General features: G+C 53.8%; 1 protein-coding gene across 1 annotated transcript; it reads right to left on the reverse strand.

Annotated features, from left to right (window-relative positions):
- Positions 1–292: 292 nt before the first annotated feature.
- On the reverse strand, positions 293–18284 carry NLRC3 (NLR family CARD domain containing 3; the record flags this gene model as incomplete). The annotated part of the gene is made up of 17 exons (XM_079720013.1): positions 293–383; positions 701–784; positions 1180–1263; positions 1906–1989; positions 2411–2494; positions 5019–5102; positions 5594–5677; positions 6305–6388; positions 6918–7001; positions 7627–7710; positions 8302–8385; positions 9727–9810; positions 11199–11282; positions 11733–11816; positions 15128–15214; positions 16267–18016; positions 18107–18284. The coding sequence occupies 17 exons, from the start codon at positions 18282–18284 to the stop codon at positions 293–295; spliced, it is 3198 nt and encodes a 1065-aa protein (XP_079576139.1).
- Between the last annotated feature and the right edge of the window lie 1379 nt (positions 18285–19663).

Here is a 19663-nt window from a genome sequence, read left to right on the forward strand (position 1 = left end):
TTGCTGAGTTCTGAGGCCTGTCCCTGATCCCCTTGGAGGAAGACCCTCCTTTCCTTGTGCTGTAGCACAGTGTTCATCGCTCCCCTGCCTGGACTGACCCTGGACCAGGAGAGGTGCTTGTGTCCTCCTTTGGCAGCACCACTCCTGTCTCCTTGCAGGAGACCAGCTCTCCTGCAGGTCAGCATCATTCCCAGAACACAGGAAGGCACCCTGGAAAGTGGTCTTTTTGTTGGAAAGCTTCCAGCTGTGTCTCTGCCGTTCTTCTGCCTGGTCCACCAGGAACTTGTTTTGCTCACATTTCAACAGTGCACGAGGAGGCATTTGTCTTGATAGCCTCTGAGATCATCCTGGCACCAGATTCTCCAATGTGATTTCCCTGGAGACTAGAAGAGAAGGATTAGGACAGGGCTTGAGAAATTGACTGAAGGGCTGGAGGCCTGAAGATTCTCATTAGTAAAGCACAGATGGTCACTACATAAAATGCAGAACCCGGTGTGAAACCTTTGTGCTTCCAGGATTCCTCCCGTGGACAAGGCTCAGCATGGCTCCCTCTTATACTGAGTTCCCTTGCAGAGCTGCTAAGGGGTCTGGAAGTCATCTGACTCCGAGACTCAGGTGGAAGGCAGGGTCTGCCCTGGGAGCAGTTCTAAGGGTGAGCAAGGATGGTAGGAACGGGCAGATGCTGCCGAGCCCCACTCACTTGATGTGCTGTAGCCCGTGGTTTCCAGACAGTGCGGTGGCAACACATATCGCCCCATCCATTCCCAAGGAATTCTCTTGGAGACTAGGCAGAGAAAAGATGGAGACACCACAGTGAGCCATTCAGGACAGAAGAACACTCCCCAGGAAGCAGCACTGCACTATCTTGGGGGGATAGTCTGAGACTGCTTTGTCCACAGGCGCCATAGCAACAGCAAAGTGGCATTTAACCCTGAGACCTGTGTCTGCAGGCTGCCAGGTTGTCTCGTCCAGGTGCCATGGAGGACATAAGACCAAAAATTCAGAAGTGAACAAACCCATCCACCATATGGACTATAGTAATCAGGATAGTGTCAGCTATTCGTACTCGGAAGGAAGCAGCTACAGAGGAAATCAAGCACGTCTTATGCCATGGGGGAGGTTCCAGAAGAGAAGAAGTCTGCTGTTCTAAGGCGCAGGTAGGTCTATACAACCACTCACTTGAGTCTTCGGAGACTTGAGTTGACCTTCAGAGCATTCGCCAGGGCTTTGGCTCCGGCCACCCCAATGGCATTTCCTCTTAAGCTGTTGGGAAAGACGGGAACCCTAAGGCACAGTGACAGTTGAGAGGTGAACACGGTACCTCTTCAGGTGAGCATGAGTTACTTAGTAACCACGGGGGGTGGCGGTACAGTGAGGTTGCTCCTTCCTCACTCCCGGGCACAGAACGGAAATTGGCTCTGGGGAGCAGGATGCAGGGAGGGGTGAGGCCGGCCCAACCTGGTGGTTTGTTGGAACTCTTATCCTCCATTTTCATTCCAAAGAAAGAGCTGGGCCGAGACCGGAGTGCCAACCCTGCATCCAGAGGTGCCCGTGTGCTCGGACCCACAGAACTGCAGGAGCAGGGATGACCCAGACATCCTGAGAGCCCCACAGAGATTGGGGCCCCAGGTTTGATCTTCTCACAGACCGGGTCAGTGGCCACTGGCCACCCCAGGCCTGGGGACATGTTCAGCCTGGGCAAGGCCAAGGAGAGGACCAACGAGTGGCTCCCAGGAAAAGGGGTGACATGGGGTTGGGGAAGCTGGGGCTTGCCCGATGTACGTGAAGATATTTAAATGATTTGGGACTTTCCATGTACGTTTCCCCCTTCCATATCTATTCATTTTGAGTTAACAGCTTGGTTTCTTTGGGCAAGAGGCTGTAGCCAGAGACTGGAATACTTACTCAAGAATCTCCAAGGTTCTGTTCACAGCCAGGGCCTCCCCGAGTGCCTGGGCCCCAGGGGCACCAATGGAGGCCACCTGGAGACTGTAAAAGGAGATGCAGTCAACACAGAGAGGCAGCCTCTCTGGCCTTCACACCCACGCGGGTCCAACTGCATCCATACTCACCCTTCATTTCCACTACCCCTTGACTTAGGGCTGAAAGTGGTGAAATAGCACTGGAAGTTGTTGGCCCTGGTCTATCCAAAGAACGCTGCATCTCCTGTCTGCACTGATGCTAGACAGAGATCTGGATGCTATGGATATAGGAAGTAGAGGTGGTCTCCTGGAGAGTTTGGGGGGTAATACTCCCTGCACCCCTAGTTCTTTCTAGATATCCGGTGACCCAGTTGCTAATATTAGGAAAATCAAACCCACCTTCCTTGACTAGGAAACAAAAACGACGGTTAATGTGAAAGGATGGTTAAGGGCCAGCTTCCTGGGCTGCTGTGCATGTCAGGACTTACTAGAGAGCAGTGAGGGCTGTGTTCGCCTTTAGCGCACTGGCCACTGCAGAAGCGCCTTCGTCCCCGATGGCGTTTTCCTGTAAACTGAACATAGAGCCTGAACTCTGGGTGCACGGAACAGGGGCCAACACTGTGGCAGGACATGCTGAGCGTGGACCTTCTAGATTTAAATGAAACCACATACACCATAGCAGACCATCTTCCCGGGGTCACCCTGGGGATCACTGTGCCTCCTGTGTGGCCACTGCAGCCCCGTGGCCACCTAATGCACGTGCTCAGGGGTCTGGGATCTGCATGAGTCTGGACCGTCAGAGCCAAACCAGAAAAGGGACACGTGGACATACTGTCAATAAGAGCTTGGTGTGCTTTGCAAAGCCATCCAGAAAATCAAAGCGCTCAATCCTCGGGCTGTTCTTGCTGTTCAGTGTTTTACATCTTTCCCCCCCACCTTTACTTCCATGTTGGAGGAAAGTGGCAGGCCCTGGAGCAATAAATGATTAAGAGTTTAGTTCAGGGGCTTCCCTGGTGGCACAGTGGTTGAGAGTCCGCCTGCCGATGCAGGGGACACGGGTTCGTGCCCCGGTCTGGGAGGATCCCACATGCCGCGGAGCGGCTGGGCCCGTGAGCCATGGCCGCTGGGCCTGCGCGTCCGGAGCCTGTGCTCCGCAACGGGAGAGGCCACAACAGTGAGAGGCCCGTGTACAGCAAAAAAAAAAAAAAAAAAAAAAAAAAGAGTTTAGTTCAAGTGGATGTTGGTATGTTTGAGGGGGCAGTTTGCAGTGATAATTTTAACAGACATTTGAGTATGTTGGGTGCCAGCAAGCCCAGTTCCAGCTTCTTGGGACTCAGGTGGGGAGACCTATGAGATGAGAGTTACCAACTGCAGGGTGCTGGGAGGGCCCTGTGGAGTCTCCTTCCCCAGTGTGGTCACAGAGGCTGCCCAGCAGAAATAGGTCTAAACCAAACCTGCAGGTGAGAGAGGGGGGAGGGCCTGGCACATCTAAGGAACCCAAAGAAACTGAGTTGAGTTGCTGGAGTGTGTAATGAGGCTGAGGGGGTGCAAAGGAAGCAGATCTAGGGGCATTGGAAGCCACGCTAAGGGTTGGACTTCACTCTGCAGGCACCAGGCAGCCGTTTAAACATCTTATCTAGGATGGGAACAGATTTACGTTGGGAAAGATCTTTGGCCAGCAGTATGAGGATGGACGGATGTGGAGGCTGTGGCAGTGATGCAGGTGAGTGCTGCTGGCGGCCTGGACAGCGGCCGTGAGGGTAGAGGGTGGGTGGGTGGAACACTGGGAGAAGAATTGACAGGATTTGGAGATGGGGTGCAGGTGGGAAGTGAGAAGGTGATGTTTCTAGCTTGCACAGTTGGTTGCTGGATCCCCTCACAAGGTGAGGAACCAAGAAGCAGACTTGTGGGGGAGATAAGTCAGGTCCACCCAGTGGGAAGTGGAGTGGTCAGTGGACACGTGGGTCTGGAGCTCAGGAGAGAGGTCTGAGCTATAGATGTGGGGGTCACCAGGACTTTGAAGGGAATTGGAGCCCTGGGTGAGGAGGAGCTTCTAGAAAGAGACATCATTCAAGGGAAGATGACCCAGGACAGAACCTTGAGGAGTACCATATTCAGAGTCAAACAGAAGGACCAGCCAGACAAGGGATATCTTGGAAGTTGAGGGAGAAGTATTCGGCATGAAAAGCAGATGAGGCTCAAAGGTTAAACACCGAGTGACCATCTGACCCAGCAGTTCTGCTCCCAGGTGTACACACAAGAGAATTAAAAGCATGTGTCCACACGGAAACTTCTGCATGAATGCTCACAGCAGCATTATTCATAATAGCCAAAAAGTGGAAACAACCCAAGTGTCCGTCAGTGGGTGAGTGGATAAACATGTCTATCCATGCAGTGGAATATTATTTACTCATAAAAAGGAATGAAGTACTGATACATGCTGCAATGCAGATGAACCTTGAAAACATTATACTAGATGAAAGACGTGAGTCACGAAAGACTTCATTTACATGAAATGTCCGAAACAGGTTAATCCATAGAGACAGTAGATTAGGAAACTGGGGGACTTGGTTGGGGGCTGGGGAATGGGGAATGACTGCTAATGAGTATGAAGTTTCTTTTGGGGTGATTGAAAGGTCCTAAAATTGATATTGCACAACTCTGTGAATATACTAGAAACCAGCGACGTGTACACCTTAAATGGGTGTATTATATCTCAACAAAGCTGTTTTGTTTTTTTTCGGTATGCGGGCCTCTCACTGTTGTGGCCCCTCCCGCTGTAGAGCACAGGCTCCGGACCCGCAGCCTCAGCGGCCGTGGTTCACGGGCCCAGCCGCTCCGCAGCATGTGGGATCCTCCTGGACCCGGGCACGAACCCGTGTCCCCTGCCTGGGCAGGCGGACTCTCAACCACTGCGCCACCAGGAAAACCCTTAACAAAGCTGTTTTTTTTTAAAATAGCAGATGAGATCGAAACCTGCCCGCTGGCCTTAGAGCAGAGGAGGCTGTGTGCTGAGGGTGTGAGCCCTGCACCTGGTGGGCACCGAGGTTGCAGATTTCCCTGCCCCCTCTCCCCCCCTGCAGAGGCCCCACTTACTCAAGGCTGGTCAGGCTCGTGTTGAGCTGTAGTGCTTGTCCCAGGGCCCTGGCGGCGCCGGCCTGGATAAAGTTCCACTGCAGGCTGGGCAGACACACACACATGACTGCGTGGCCCAGGGCAGAGCCCAGGAGGTCCTAGGGGCTCCAGAAAGAAGGGGCTTCTCCTGGGAGAGTGGCCACAGGGAATGGGGTCCTGACCAAGGTGGGCAGAATGCCTGCAGCCCCCCTCAGGCTAGTCCCAAGGGGCCTACGTGCACTCTGGTTAGTGGAGGGCACAGGGACAGGCTCAAATAGACTCCAGGTGGCCCTGCATGAAGCATGTGACAAGCACAGCGTGGGCACACACCTCCCACCATTGGCCTCTCTCCGTGGATCGGCCCCAGGAAGCAGAGCAGGGGGCAGGGCACAGCCTAGAGGCCCTGAGGCCATGTTGCTGGCCGGCGTGGGGAGGAGGGGGGCGGGGCAGGGCCCTAAGCCGGACTTGACCTTCTGCCTCCCCTGGTTTGAGTGGTGGTCCTGCAGCTCTGTGAGCGGACAAATGGACAGAGCAGGGAGGGTGCGTCGAAGACTCACTGAAGGGATGTGAGGGCGCGGTTTTCTCTCACTGCCGCGGCGATGGCCTGGGCGCCCTGGTCGTGGAGCAGGTTGGCTGTCAGGCTGGGAGGAGGCGAACAGGGGCAAGTGAGCGGAAGCTGGCAGTGCAGCCCCCATTCTTGCTCACTGGGGGATCCAGACCTCTGCCGTGTTGTCCCTGACCCCCCACCCTAGGACTTCATCGCGTCTCCTAGGATTGCCTGGCTCACGCTCTTGGGGTACTTGAATGTGCCAGGTGCTGTGCCCAGCACGTGTCCTGGACCATTGAACTGCATCCTGGCAACCCCACGGGGGGTGGGGGGCAGGGGGCAGGCTTTGCTCAGTGAGCTTCCATGACAGGTCACCTGCCAGGAGGTGGCGGAGCCACCCGGGGACTCACTCATTCCTGATCCCTGTGCTGGGAGCCCCTCCCACTTGCCCATATATTGTTGCCAGGGAGTGGGGGTCGGGGGGTCAGGGCAGGGAGAGTGATGCCACTCACTTCATCCTCCTGTAATTTATGGCATAGAGAGGGGGACTTGTGTCAGGGTCGCCACCGGGCAGCAGGTCTCCCAGTCCCCCCACCAACCAGGTCCTTCTCACACAATGGCGGGGGTGCCGAGGGTCTGCTGTCAACTCCCAGCTCTGGGTGAGTGAGGCCCTGGGTGGCATAAAGAGCCTTAGGAAGCACAACCTGCCCCCCTCACGTACTCCAGGCTCTTCAGGGTGCTGTTGGTGCGGAGAGCGCGAGCCAGATCCTGGGCTCCCTCCGGGCTGATGGAGTTTTCTCGCAGGCTGAGGAAAGAGAGGACCCTGAACTGCTGACTGACAGGGGAGGCCTGCCAGGCGCTCAGGCTGTGAGAAGCTGAGAGCCCCAGGTGGGACCTGGGCCAAGGTGGGAAGAGCCTGCTCTAGGAAGTCCCCCTCCGACGGCTCACCAGCCAGCTGTCCCCACACACCTCCAGGACTGTCAGCAGTAGGACAGACAGTCCAGGAGGAAGAGGATAAGATGACGGGACCTCAGAGGTGTGAAGGGAGGGGCAGGCCAGCATGCTTGGGGGCCTACAGGCTTGCCCGTAGGAAGGGAGCTGCAGATACGGCCAGCTGCGGGCCAGAGCTGCCCCTGCCTCCCCAGTGAGCAGGGGGAACGCAGGATGCCAGGCTCCAGAGCCAAGCTGCCCAACCATAGATATTCCCCGTCACAGGCCCCTGGGGGTGGGGGGGTGGGCTTCTCAGCACCAGCCTTTCCTTCCACGTCCCAAAGTCCCTTCAGACCCCCTGGCCAAAGGGCCGCCCTCAGATGGAGAGGGAGGCAGGGACTTACTTGAGGCTGAGGAGCGTCTGGTTGGTGCAGAGGGCTTCCATCAGCGCTGCCACTCCCAGGTCACTGATGGAATTGCTTTGCAGGCTGCAGACAGAGGACAGGGCACACTTTGGCGTGGCTGTCTCAGGACGCAGAGGGAGTCCAGCCTGGGGCTGCAGGCACTGAGTTCAGCAGGGAGTTGGGGGAACCCTGTGCTGCCCCCACGGCCCTTCTCATACCGTTCCCCACATTCCGGCTCCTGCTAGGTCAGGGCAGGTGGGTCTAGCACAACCAGTGCCGAAGTTTACACACTGCCTTGATTTGAGTGGCTCCACACGGCTTCTGGGTGGGGGTGGGGGGGACATGTGTCTGCAGCCCCCAGAGAAAGTGGTGAAGCTGAGTTTCCCCATTATGGGGACAGCACTGAGCTCCCCACTCCCCACCAAGGCCCTTGGAGCCAGCCCCCTCTGCAGCCACCTGTGCCAGCTTCTAAAGTGCACTCAGTGCTTGTCACTGAAAATTCCAGAACCAGCGCCGACCCTGACTGTCCACTGGAGTGGGCTGGAGGGAGAGACACTAAGATCACAGTATGCCCAGGGTCGGTGGTTGGTTGGGTTCTGACAGGGAAGTGGTCCTGACTGACAGCCCTCCTCCAGGACCCACCCACCTGCTGGATGGGGAACCCAGGTGGGGAGTCACCCTCTGCCCACAGCCACCCCTGGAGACTCACTCCAGGCTCTTCAGGCCCTGGTTCACCTTCAGGGCCTCCGCCAGGGCCTTGGCACCTCCATCGCCAATGCTGTTACTGGAGAACCTGCAAGAGATGGGACATGGGTGGAGCAGCCTGGTAGGGCGAAGCTGGGGGATCAGAGTCCAGGAAGCCCTCCAGGGAAGGGCTGTCTCTGTTGTCTCAAGGGTGCCTGGGGCACAGTTTCTTCTGCCTGAGGCTGGTTGGTGGGTAGCCTCCGTAAGAGATCAAGGTAGCAAAGTCTTTCTTGACTCCTTGACAGGGTTGGCAGGGCCAACTCTTTAGTGAGGGGTATTTGTGATACTTTATGTGAAGGTGGCTGGGATGGTGTTTTCTTCTACCAGCTGGGAAGGCAGTAAATGTGAGTCTGAGACAGTTGGGGCTCACTCATTCCTGGGAATCTGGATCTCCATTCTCCTGCTCCAGGGCTTTGGAGTCCAAAGCCAGCTATCTTGTGCCCACACATTCATTCATCCATCCACTCACCCACTCACTCACTCATCCATTCATCCATCCATGCACTCACCCACCCACTCATCTGCCCACTCATCCATCCATCCACCCATCCATCCAACCCCTTGTTCACAAATATTTGTGATGGGCTGGGCATTGTGCCAGGCATGGAGGATACCAGTTTGGCCCTTCTGCATTTCTCACATGAGCTCCTTCAGACTCCTGTTCTGCTTCAGGGCATCTGCCATCTGCTGGGTTCCCACTGGCCCGATGCTGTTCTTCTGCAGGCTGTAGGAGAGGGATCCTTCAGCAAAGCTGGTCACAGCCATTCCCAGGCCAAGGACAGTCTGGTTCAAGGTGAGAGGTCAGAGACTACTCAAGTGCCATCTCTGTTTATCGCAGCATGGGGGGAGGGGTCTCCAGGAAAGGTCTGTGGTTTGTTGCCAAAGTGTTGCTAACAGACTGATGTGAAGAGTTAAGAGGCAAGGACCGTTGGGCCTTCCCTTCAGGGGCCAGAAAGCAGTGACCAGCGGACACTGTTAATATCCAGCAACCTTCAAACTGAGATTTCCACATAGAAGTCCCAGTGGCCCCTCACCTGACCAGCCTTCTCAACACTCAGCAGTCTGCCTCCATTCAGACCAGCCAGCAGCCTGCCCTGCAACCCTACAGTCCTCCCAAGGGCAGACCCTCGCTTAGGCGCCTTGTCTTCAAAAGCTTCTTCCTCTTATACTAAATGTGGAGGAGGGAGATGTTACAGGAGAACTCCTGTGCTCATCCTAGAAGGACAGGCAGGGCAGGACCTCTTCTGTGTGAGGCTAAATACACTCTAAACAAAATGGAATTTTCCCTGGTTACAAAGGGAAAAAAAACCCTACCCTCCCCTCCCTTAGAGTATTTCCTTGAGAAAACTTGGGATTGTAAATCCTTTCCCTGTCCCTTTGAGAGTATGTAAATCTTTTTAAGACCTAGAAGTAAACCTCTTGGCAAGTTTATAGCCTAGGAATATCTTTTGTAAGGGCCTTGGAGCCATCTCTTTGAACTGTGCACATCAAGTAAGAGAGCACCTGCTCCAAGCTGTAAGTACCTGCTGGTCATAAAGATGTGAGAAGTTTTCATTTTCCTTGGGATAAAGGCAGGTAGCAAACACAGATGGCTATCCCCAAATAACAGGCAAATTTAGTATAGGTTAAGTGTGACAAATGGTTCTGTCCAGTCCTCTTATTTGAGGGCAAGTTGTGGTTTTTCTTGAAAACACTTATGTAATGGGTTGTATCTGCTCGACTGTAGGAAAGGGTGAGATTCTTTTCTGTCTTTGCCATCCCATTGGTGGATTGCCTTTGATGCTCATTGCAGGCTAGCTGAATGCTTATTCCAGTAATTAAGCTGTTTCGTACTTTTCTACATTTGTGAAGAGGATTTTCTGGGTTGGCAGGAGGCTTTATTTTTAATTATTTCCCCCACACCTGTTCTCTGGAAAAGCAGTGGACTTCAGGTTTTCCAGGGGCCATCCAGATGGATCAGAAAGCCTTAGGGCTTTGTCCCATCCATCCCTCCATGCAGAAAACAGGCCCTTGAAGGAGAAGAGAGAAGAGAAAACGTTCTCTGCCCTCCAGCATGGCCACTCACTGCAGCACGGAGAGGGTCCGGTTGGCAGCCAAGGCCTCAGCCATGGACCTGGCACCATCATCCCTGATCCTGTTGCTCTGGAGGCTGTGGAAGCAAAGAGGTGCATCACTGATGGAGCATAGGAGGGTGCCTGGCATGCCTTCACCTCCACTACCCAGGAAGTGGGAAAACAAGTGGCCCTTCCCACTGCTGCTTTGGCCTTAGGTTTTCCTCTGGGTCTCTAAGCACTTGCCTGCTGACTGGGAACAATGTGCCCATGGTATCTGGATCACAATGACAAGGTCATTGATAGTCCCAATTACAGCTAAAAGCCACAGCACCCAGGTGTTTGTGAGGATGTGGAGAAATTGGAACCCTCATCTGCTGCTGGTGGGAATGTCAAAAGGTATGGTCTTTGAGGAAAGCAGTCTGACAGTTATTCAAAAGGTTAAACATAGGGATACCATGTGACCCAGCAAATTCCACTCCTACCTGTATCTACCCAAAAGGATTGAAAAAAAGTCCTCAAATACTTGTACAGAGATGTGTACAGCACAATAGCCACTAGGTGGAAACAACCCAAGTGTCCATCAGCTGATGAATGGTTAAACAAATTGTGGTCTGTCCATGTAATGGAATATTATTCAGCCATGAAATGGAATGAAATACTGGCACATGCTACAACGTGGATGAACCTTGAAAACATTATTCTAAGTGAAAGAAGATAGACTCAAAAAGTCTTATTGTTTGATTCCATTTATATGAAATATCCAGAATAGGTAAACATACAGGCAGAAAGCAGATTGGTGGTTGCCAGGGGCTGGGGGGAGGAGAGGGGAGAATGGGAAGTGATTGCTAATGGGTATAGTGTCTCCCTTTAGGGTGATGCAAATATTTTGGAACTAGATAGAGGTGTTGGTTGCACAACTGTGAATATACTAAATGCCATTGAATTGTACACTTTAAAATGGTGAATTTTATGTGAATTTCGCCTCAATAAAAATAAATACATAAATGAACAAGACAAAACAAAATGACAGGACACACTCCGCTAAGGATGGATACAACCACTGGCCCCTAAAAGGAGCCCAGCAAACCACACCAAACCATAGGAACCATCTGGAAGATGGAATTTCAGTGTCTTGGAAAACACCACAGGGGATCATTCTGATGCCATGGCCTTGGGGATCTCCTACTCAATGGAGGACAAGAACTTTTCCTCATAGATTACTTTGTCCTTCAAACCTCCATGTACCTCCACCCCTCTTCTCCTCCATCCCCTGTTCAGGCCATAAACACAGGCACAATGACTAGGGAAGAGCTGAACTTAGAAACTTGCTTAGGATACAAGATCCCCTGGCATCCACTGGGTGGGAGCTAGTATCTCATGGTCACCATTTTGAATTACCTCCCACTCCATGGGTGGCACCTGATGAGAGGGTTCTCTGGGCCACCTCCTGGGGGCAGAGAGACAGGGAGCGGGTGACACGTACCTCAGAGAGGCCAGAGTGCGGTTGATCTTCAGAGCATCTGCCAGTGCCTTGGCACCTTGAGGTCCAATGGAGTTACTGCGGAGGCTGGCAGAGGAAGAGAGAGGAAGAACCATTCTCTTTTAGCCAATTCCCAGAGAGGGAAGGAGGAACAGAAGTTACATAGACCTTTAAATCCATGATCCTTGAAAGTAATGCATCAGGGTTTAGGATTTCACGTTCGGTAGAACTGGGGCAGAGATCCTTATTTCGGCGATCAAGGAAGGAGTTCCCCAAGATGGCCCCATGTGATGGGGAGAAGAAAGCAGGATCTGTTGGACTAGTGGGCTTGGGCCAAGTGTGAAGAGGAGATGGTAACACCAGGTTCAAGGCCAAAATTCTGGCACTTCACTGGGTGAGTCCCAGCAGCTGAGCAGGAGTCAAGACTTTGCTTGCTCAGCTGTCCTTCCAACCCATCCTGGGAAGAGTGTGGTCTAGGGGACTTCACAAGATGGCTCACACTCTCTCCCTGTCCCAGGGGTGAAGGGTCCTACTTACTCCAGAGTGGTCAGACTTCTGTTGACGAGGAGGGATCTGGCCAGAGCTTTTGCCCCTTTGTTACTGATCTGGTTCTCAGCCAAGCTGCCCAAAGAGAGGGAGAGGAGTAGTTAATGAAGATCTGTAAATCTTGCCACCTATCCTGCAACACGAGGCCTGGGATCCAAACCTGTCATCCACCATAGCATCATCAGGGCCTGGACTCAGGTGGAGGTCGGGTAAGCCAGGCCCAGGAAACCTCTGAGATGGGCAAGGTAGGGCCAGAGTGGGCGGACAGACCCTCACACCAGCAGAGGGTCCCAGTGGGAAGTATGACCAGAATCCAGCACAACAGCTTCTACCCCAACAGCGCAGCAGAGGGTACGGGCAATTACTGAAGACTACCATGGGATTCCCAGCCAGGGGTGTGCTGGAAAACCAGCTGTCAGGAAAAAACAAAATACAAAAATCATGATTTGTTGGGTTGGCTAATTTCCATGGTGTAAATACCCCCATCATGGCCAATTTCAAGCACTCTCAGCTTGTAAAAATTCTGAAAATGTAACAATCAGCTCTCATGAACTGGTGGCTGAAGTCGGTTCCAGCACACCCCTGACCCCAGCCCTTTCTCTAATCCAAGAAAGGAAAATGGTAGAGTTATTATAAAATTAACTTTGAAGTAACAAAATGTACGTCTGTATCTGCCTTGAAAGGGCATTCCAGGGAATTCCCCGGTTGTCCAGTGGTTAAGATTCTGTGTTTTCCTTGCCGAGGGCATGGGTTTGATCCCTGGTCAAGGAACTAAGATCCCACAAGACACGTGATGTGGCCAAAAAAAGGCATTCCAGGAACATGCTGGGGATCCACTTAATGTTGCTTCATACACCCAGTTTCAGAAATGATATCTGTTGAGGTTCTTTACAGTTTCTTAGACATTTTTAAATGTGAGGCAGCCCCATGGGATACAATTGGAATTCCCCAGTGCTTTTCAAGCTATGTTTCAACGGACCCTAAGTTTCTTCAGAAAAGCTCCAGGAGGCTGAGGGGAAACCAAGTGCCTAGGCTCTGCCTCCCACTTCTTTCAATCCCAGCAGCCCCGCTTTTGTCTGCCTGTCTAATTGGGATTCTGCCTCATATGCCACTTTTTTAAAATTAATTAATTTATTTATATTTGGTGGCGTTGGGTCTTCGTTGCTGCGCGTGGGCTTTCTCTAGTTGAAGCAAGTGGGGACTACTCTTCGTTGCAGTGCATGGGCTCCTCACAGCAGTGGCTTCTCATTGCGGAGCACGGGCTCTAGGCACGCAGGCTTCAGTAGTTGTGGCACGTGGGCTCAGTAGTTGTGGCTTGTGGGCCCTAGAGCACAGGCCCAGTAGTTGTGGTGCCCGGGCTTAGCTGCTCCGCGGCCTGTGGGATCTTCCCAGACCAGGGCTCGAACCCGTGTCCCCTGCATTGGCAGGTGGATTCTTAACCACTGTGCCACCAGGGAAGTCCCTCATATGCCACTTTAAAAAAGCGTTCTATCGCTTAAAAAACGTTTGAAGACTGTTCATCCAGACCACCACCTTCTATATAACTGTTCTCAGCTTCTAGAGAGCCTCTGTCCCCATCCCCTACCCCCAGGACTTTTGTAACATTTTATAAACAATATTTCATGAAGGATGCCTTGGAGGTTTCGAACAGGGCTGTGGCACTGAGGACCGACTATAGAGAGGTGAAGGAGAGAGTGTGGCCAGAGAAGGAGTTTTTGGCTTTGTTCAGAAAAATCTCTGAGTACCATCTAGATTCCTTTAAGCAAAACACTGAAAGTTGGCTATTTTGCTGAAGGTTCTCATGAAAGAAACTATATGCATAATGAGAAATTGTCATTATTTTGTTTCTTTCAAAGAGATTGCATTTAAATTTCTGGCTAACAAGAGGATCCTGCTAGTTAACAGCTGGCTCTTACACGGTGCTTCCTCTGTGGCTGTCCTGTCCTGAGCACTTTCCGTGAATTAACTCATGTAGCCTCGTGGCAACCCTAAGAGGCAGTGTGCAGTAAAGGATTAACCTTGGCCCCTGCTCCTGAGAGGTGACCTCTAAGCCCTTGGAATGTCCTGCCTGGTAGGAATGTCTCTGTTTACCTGGGGGCCTTGGGCCTTGATGGATAGTCTATCTCACAATGGGATTTATGGTCATGCAGTGTCAGCTTGACCTCTGGAGGGGCTGGAGACTAAGGTCAGCATGCGGTGGGCAGGTGTGTCTTCACGACCAACCCCCAGTAACAACCCTGGACACCAAGGCTTGGGTGAGCTTCCCTGGTTGGAATGCTCCATGTGTGTTGTCACACATGGTCTCTGGGAGTAGGAAGCGCTCTCTGTTCAGCTCCGCTGGGAGAGGGCGGCTGGAAGCTTGGCCTGGTCTCTGGGACCCTGCCCCAAGGGCCGTTCCCTTTGAAGATTTTAATGTGTATCCGTTCAGTGTAATGAACCGTAATTGTGGGTATAGTTGGTTTTCTAAGTTCTGTGAGTTTACTGAACCTGAGAGTGGTCATGGGGACCCCTGAACCCATACCGTTTACCTTTCTTAGGCACAGAGGTGTCTGTCCAAGGTCACATGGGGCTCACCACTACTCTAACCACTATCCTCAAAGACTTACTTTTGCTCCGGACTCATTGTATATTCTTGTCTCCTCAGATAAAGATTATTTGAAAAGCTGGAGGCTTGTGTGACGATGAAAAATTACTCTCTGGGTCCTGTTCTCTAAACTCACCTCCCTAGTTCTCCTAAAGCCACCCTCAGGTCATCACATCGATTCAACTACAAATCAGGGTGTTAACTCACACTTGGATGTTATTGGGTTGGCCAAAAAGTTTGTTCGGGTTTTTCATAAGATGATGTAGAAAAACTCAAACGAAATTTTTGGCCAACCCGATGTAGGAGTGATTTCATTAGCACATAGATCAGTTCTGCAATCAGCATATAAACTCTCATCTAATTATGTCATTAAAGGTGCAATGTTTAAATTTAAAATTGTTTTAATTAATATTAATTTTTTTAATTTAAAAATTTGTGTGTTATTTAAAGATGCAATCCTGTGCTCAAAATACCATTTGAGGGCAAACTTTGTGAGGCATTTAGAGTAAATCAGGCTTGGCGGTATGTCCGCACAGACAGCATCTGGAGAAGTGGTTCTGTATCCACGATAGTATCTGACCCATATCGTATCCTTTCCCTCTTCCTACAGATGAGGTACCTGAGCCTCTGGAACTTTCTGGAATGAGCAGAAACAAGCAGTCTGCATCCTGAGCCACACGCCTCAAAGACACTTCACTTTGAAAGCACCCCTGGCCATTTGAGCAGAGAGGAGGATGTGAAAAGAGCCCTGGACACCGAGGCAGGTGGGCAGCCTGAGCAGGGTCTCCTGGGTTGGCATTACCTGATCCTCTGAATGCGACAGTCCTTCCCGCTCAGCACACTGCCCAGCAGTTCCATCATGGGGTCCTGGAACTGGTTGGTGTCCAGCCTGGTCAGGAGGAACAGCAATAATGAATAGTCCCACCGCCCATGGGCAGGTGGGATGAGGCCCCTGGCAGAGGGCTGGCATCAAGGCAGCGGAGGGAGCGCTACACAGACACCCAGGCTGAGATCCTTTCCCTCCCCCTCCTCTCCATCCCAGTGCAGCGCCCACTGTGAGGCTCAGAGATCTGTGCCAGCACACCCACATGCTCAGAGTTTTCCTACAAGAGTGACTTGGGAGGCTCAGTGGTGTAAACCCTGGGCTTCCTACCCACAAGGATGTCTTCCCAGCAGCCCCGCAGTCTGTATGTGTGTGCAGGACACCAGTTGCTAGCTCTTCTCCTTCTGAGGATGTAGAAGCTACTCTGAGGTCCTGAATGACCCTTGTCCTAAGCCTTCCCCTCCCCCCACCAAGGTCCAGAGAGTGGACAGAGGGTGATGGTCTGAGAGTGGAGTGAATGGGTGTGGGCTGCCAGCACTGGGATGGTTTACAGGGTGTTGAATTGTGGTTGAATTGTGTCCCCCTATAAGATATGTTGGTGTCATAACCCCCCCAGTGCCTCAAGAATGTGACCTTATTTGGAAATAGGGTCATTGCAGGGTAATGAGTTAAGATGAGGTGGAGTGGGGTAGCCTGTAACCCAGTGTGACTGGTGTCCTCACAAGAGAGGAGAGCTCTACATGAAGACAGACATGGAGAAGGTGGCTGTGTGACCTCGCAGGGCAGAGACTGTGGTGATGCATCTACAAGCCAAGTATTGCCAGCAAACACTGAAGGCTGAAGAGGCCAGGAATGATCCAAGGATCCTCCCCTACAGGTTTCAGAGGGAGCACAGCCCTGCTGACACCTTACAGCCCTGCTGACACCTTGATCTTAGACTCTAGCCTCCAGAACTGGGAGAGAATAACATGTCATTTTAAGCCACCCAGGCTGTGGTCCTTTGTTAACAGCAGCCCTAGGACATGGACACAGAGGGGCGTGGTGGAGGGGAGGAGCCCTCCAGGTCCCCGCTCTCTCCTCTGCCCACATGCCCCACACAGCCCCACCCTGGCGCCCACCTCAGACTCCGGCAGTACAGCAGCTGGGGCAGCAGGCTCTGGAGGACCCCCTGGCTGAGGTACAGGGGCAGGTTGGCCTCCTGGGCGCAGACATCGGACACCTGCAGGAGGTAGGCCAGGGCAGCGCGGTGTTGGGGGCTGGTCAGCCCAGCCAGTCCCCCGCTTGCCATGGCCTCCTCCACGCTGTGGGCCAGCTCTGTGTGCTGCAGCTCGCACAGGCAGTGCAGGACATTGATGGCCCGGGCGCAGACCACCATGTTGGGGCGCAGGCAGCCCTTCAGGAGCTCGGCCACCTGGGCCCGGTAGCCCTGGTGCTCGCCCTGGGTCAGCAGGGAGCCAGCCAGCAGTGCGTTGACCCTCGGAGACAAGAGGCCTGAGAGGAAGCGCAGGAAGACGTCGAGCCGCCCATCCTCGGCCTGCATGGCCCTCTGGGCCGCACTCCTGAAGTGCGTGAGGAAGCCAAGCCGGGGCCAGGACATGCCACCCTCGGTGAAGAGGTCGAAGATGGCCCTCTTGGACGCGCTGTAGTAGTAGGCAGCTGCCACAAACTCCTGCAGGGACAGGTGGGTGAAGTAGTAGGCTGCCGAGGAGGCCAGGGTCTCCTCCCGCTGCAGGAAGCAGCTGCACAGGGCAGTCTGCAGCAGAGCAAGGTCCACGCCGAACACCTTGAGGTCTGGCTCGTAGAACACGTACTTCTTCCTGACCAGCCCGTGGAAGGCCAGCCGACCCAGTGTCCCCACCATCTTGCGGCAGCCGTGGGCCAGCTGCTCAATGCGGGCGCTTGCCTTGCCCTTCTCCTGCCCCTCCCTGCTGAGGGCCATTTTGAAGTACCATGAGTAGAGTTCACACAGGGTTCTCGGAGGCCACAGCTCTGCATCCTGGGGCCCTGGCCTGTTGCAGTACAGGTGGCCCAGCACCGACCCTACCAGCTGGCAGAAGGCTGGGACAGCGCACATCAGATACAGGGGCCTGTCAGCCTGCATCTGGCTCAGGACCCAGCCCGAGAGGACCTGGTCCTCAGGGAACATCTGCCCCAGACACATCTTGATCTCTTCCTCGTTGAAGCCCCGGATCTCGGTCATCCGGTCTACCAGGCCCCCCGGGATCTGGCCAGCTGCGCTGGGGCGGGAGGTGACCCAGACAGAAACACCTGGGAAGAGGTTGCCCCGGATGATGTTGGTGATCAGATGGTCCACTTGAATCTCCTTCTTGGGGTCTCTGCAGGCCACGGTGTTGGAGAAGTCGAGGGGCATCTTACACTCATCCAGGCCGTCCAGGACGAGGAGGACTTTGGTTAGGGCTGCTGACGCCAGGCCAGTCTCCCCCGCGTGTGGGAAGACAGAGCGGACAAGTCTGTCTGCAGACAGCTTCTCATGGGTGTTGAGATCACGGAAGGTCAAAGGCAGCACCAGCGAGAAGTCCTTGCCCATCTGTCCCTGGGCCCAGAGGTGGACAAAGTTCCTCACCAGGGTGGTCTTGCCCACGCCAGCCACCCCAATGGTGATGGAGATGCGGGGCGGGATGGACACCCGCGACAGAGGCAGGAAGAGCCTGTCCAGGGCGATGGTCCTGTCGGAGCACCAGCCCCCACGCGTGGCCTCCACCTGCGTGAAGTCGTGTTCCCTCAGCTGCAGGTCCATCAGGCCCTCCACCAGCAGGAGGCTGGTCAACCTGGGGGAGGGGCTTCCCAGCTCAGGGCTGCCTCCCATCCTGTTCAGAAGGGCCTCTCGGTGCCTCTGTATCCTCAAGTCTGCTGGACAAAAGCCAGAGGCGAGGGATTGGGGGGGGGAGGGGAAGAGGGAGGGGAAGAGGGCCCAGGGATCCCTGTCTGTCTGCTTACCATTGCCATGGGGCCTCAGCGGGGACTCTGGCGTCCTGTCAGGGGGCTGCGGGGCCTGGGAGCCCTGACTGCCCTTCCCGGCCAGCAGGTCCACTAGGGCTTTTACCTGCTCGGCTGGGGAGGCAGCACCATGGCCCTGGCCAGCCTCCCTGCCCGTGTGCACCTCCTGCTTCCTCATGGAGTCTGGGATTGCTGCCAGGAGCTGTGGAGAGAGGGCCTGAATCTGCTTTCTTCTGTCTCCCCATCAGTGGCCTGGGGACAGGTTAAGCAAGCCTCAAGGGATGGGCAGGATGGGGACCCACCCTTTCTCCTGCCCTGAACTACGGGTGGCTCTTGATCTGGCCTCCGGGACAGGGTTGGAAGGGCTGTTTGTTCCTGGATGGTGACAGTAGTCCCTGCTGCCAGGAGCATTGCTCAGGTGCAGGGGCCCTGGGCTCGAATCTGAGCTCTGTGTCACTTACTGGCTCTGCGACACTGGACAGGCCACCTGAGTGCTCTGTGCCGTGGTATCCTCATTTGTAACCTGGAAATGGGGATGAGATTGTGAACAGTTCCACTCACGAGAGGGGAAGGATGAAAGAGACCAATCTGGAAAAGCTGCCTGTGGTATGATTCCAGTCCTATGGCCTCCTGGAAAAGGCAAAGCTATGGAGACAGTAAAAGGATCAGTGTTCGGCAGGGGTTTGGGGTGAGGAGGGAGGATGAATTGGCAGAGCACAGAGGATTTTTAGGGCACTGAAACTACTCTGTATGATACTGCAGTGGAAGATTCATGTCATTGTACATTTGTCCAAACCCATAGAATGTATGGCACCACGAGTGACACTAATGTCAGCTCTGGACTCTGGGTGATAGTGACGTGTCAGTGTAAGTCAACCGATTGTAACCAATGTGCCCCTCTGGTCGGGGAAGGGTGCGTGTAGGTGTGCTGGGGGTAGAGGGAAATCTCTGTATTTCCCACTTGATTTTTCTGTGAACCTAAAACTCTAAAAACTAACGTCTATTAACTTAAGAAGAAAGAAAAGAAAGAAAGGAGCCAAAAGGGAAGAGAGAGCTGGTTCAGCTACTCAGCTACTTTTCTTTTGTGTTCCTGGGGCCTCTGGGAAGCGCAGAGGCTCCTGACCCGCAGGCAGCACTGTTTTCTGCTGGGAACAGTGATGCCGAGGCGCTGAGAGGCAGAGCCCCACCTGCTCACGTTCTTTTCCCTCCCCGGGGACTGGAGTGGATCCTGTTGCCAAGGCTGGCTGCTCCCGTGTGTCCCTCCGTTAGCTAAGGTGGACACTCGAGGACCCTGAGCCCACCCCCAGCCGCTCCTCACCTGCAGCAGGCAGGATGTCCAGCCCTCGGCAGCCCCTCCAGCAGGGCCCCAGGAACTCAGGGGGCGGGGGTCGGCCATCCTTTGTCCACGGGTCTAGGAGAAAACAGGACGTGGGGCTCGGCAGAGGTCATACCTGCTGCTTCAGATGGCAGCAGCTCATTGAAACAGGTCGACCCGCACCCTCCAGCCCTATAGCTCTCTGGGTCCCAATGTGATTCACTTACGAGGGGGCCACTGAC

Source organism: Hyperoodon ampullatus (genome assembly GCF_949752795.1).
Source record: "Hyperoodon ampullatus genome assembly, chromosome: 14".
Taxonomy (NCBI): domain Eukaryota; kingdom Metazoa; phylum Chordata; class Mammalia; order Artiodactyla; family Ziphiidae; genus Hyperoodon; species Hyperoodon ampullatus.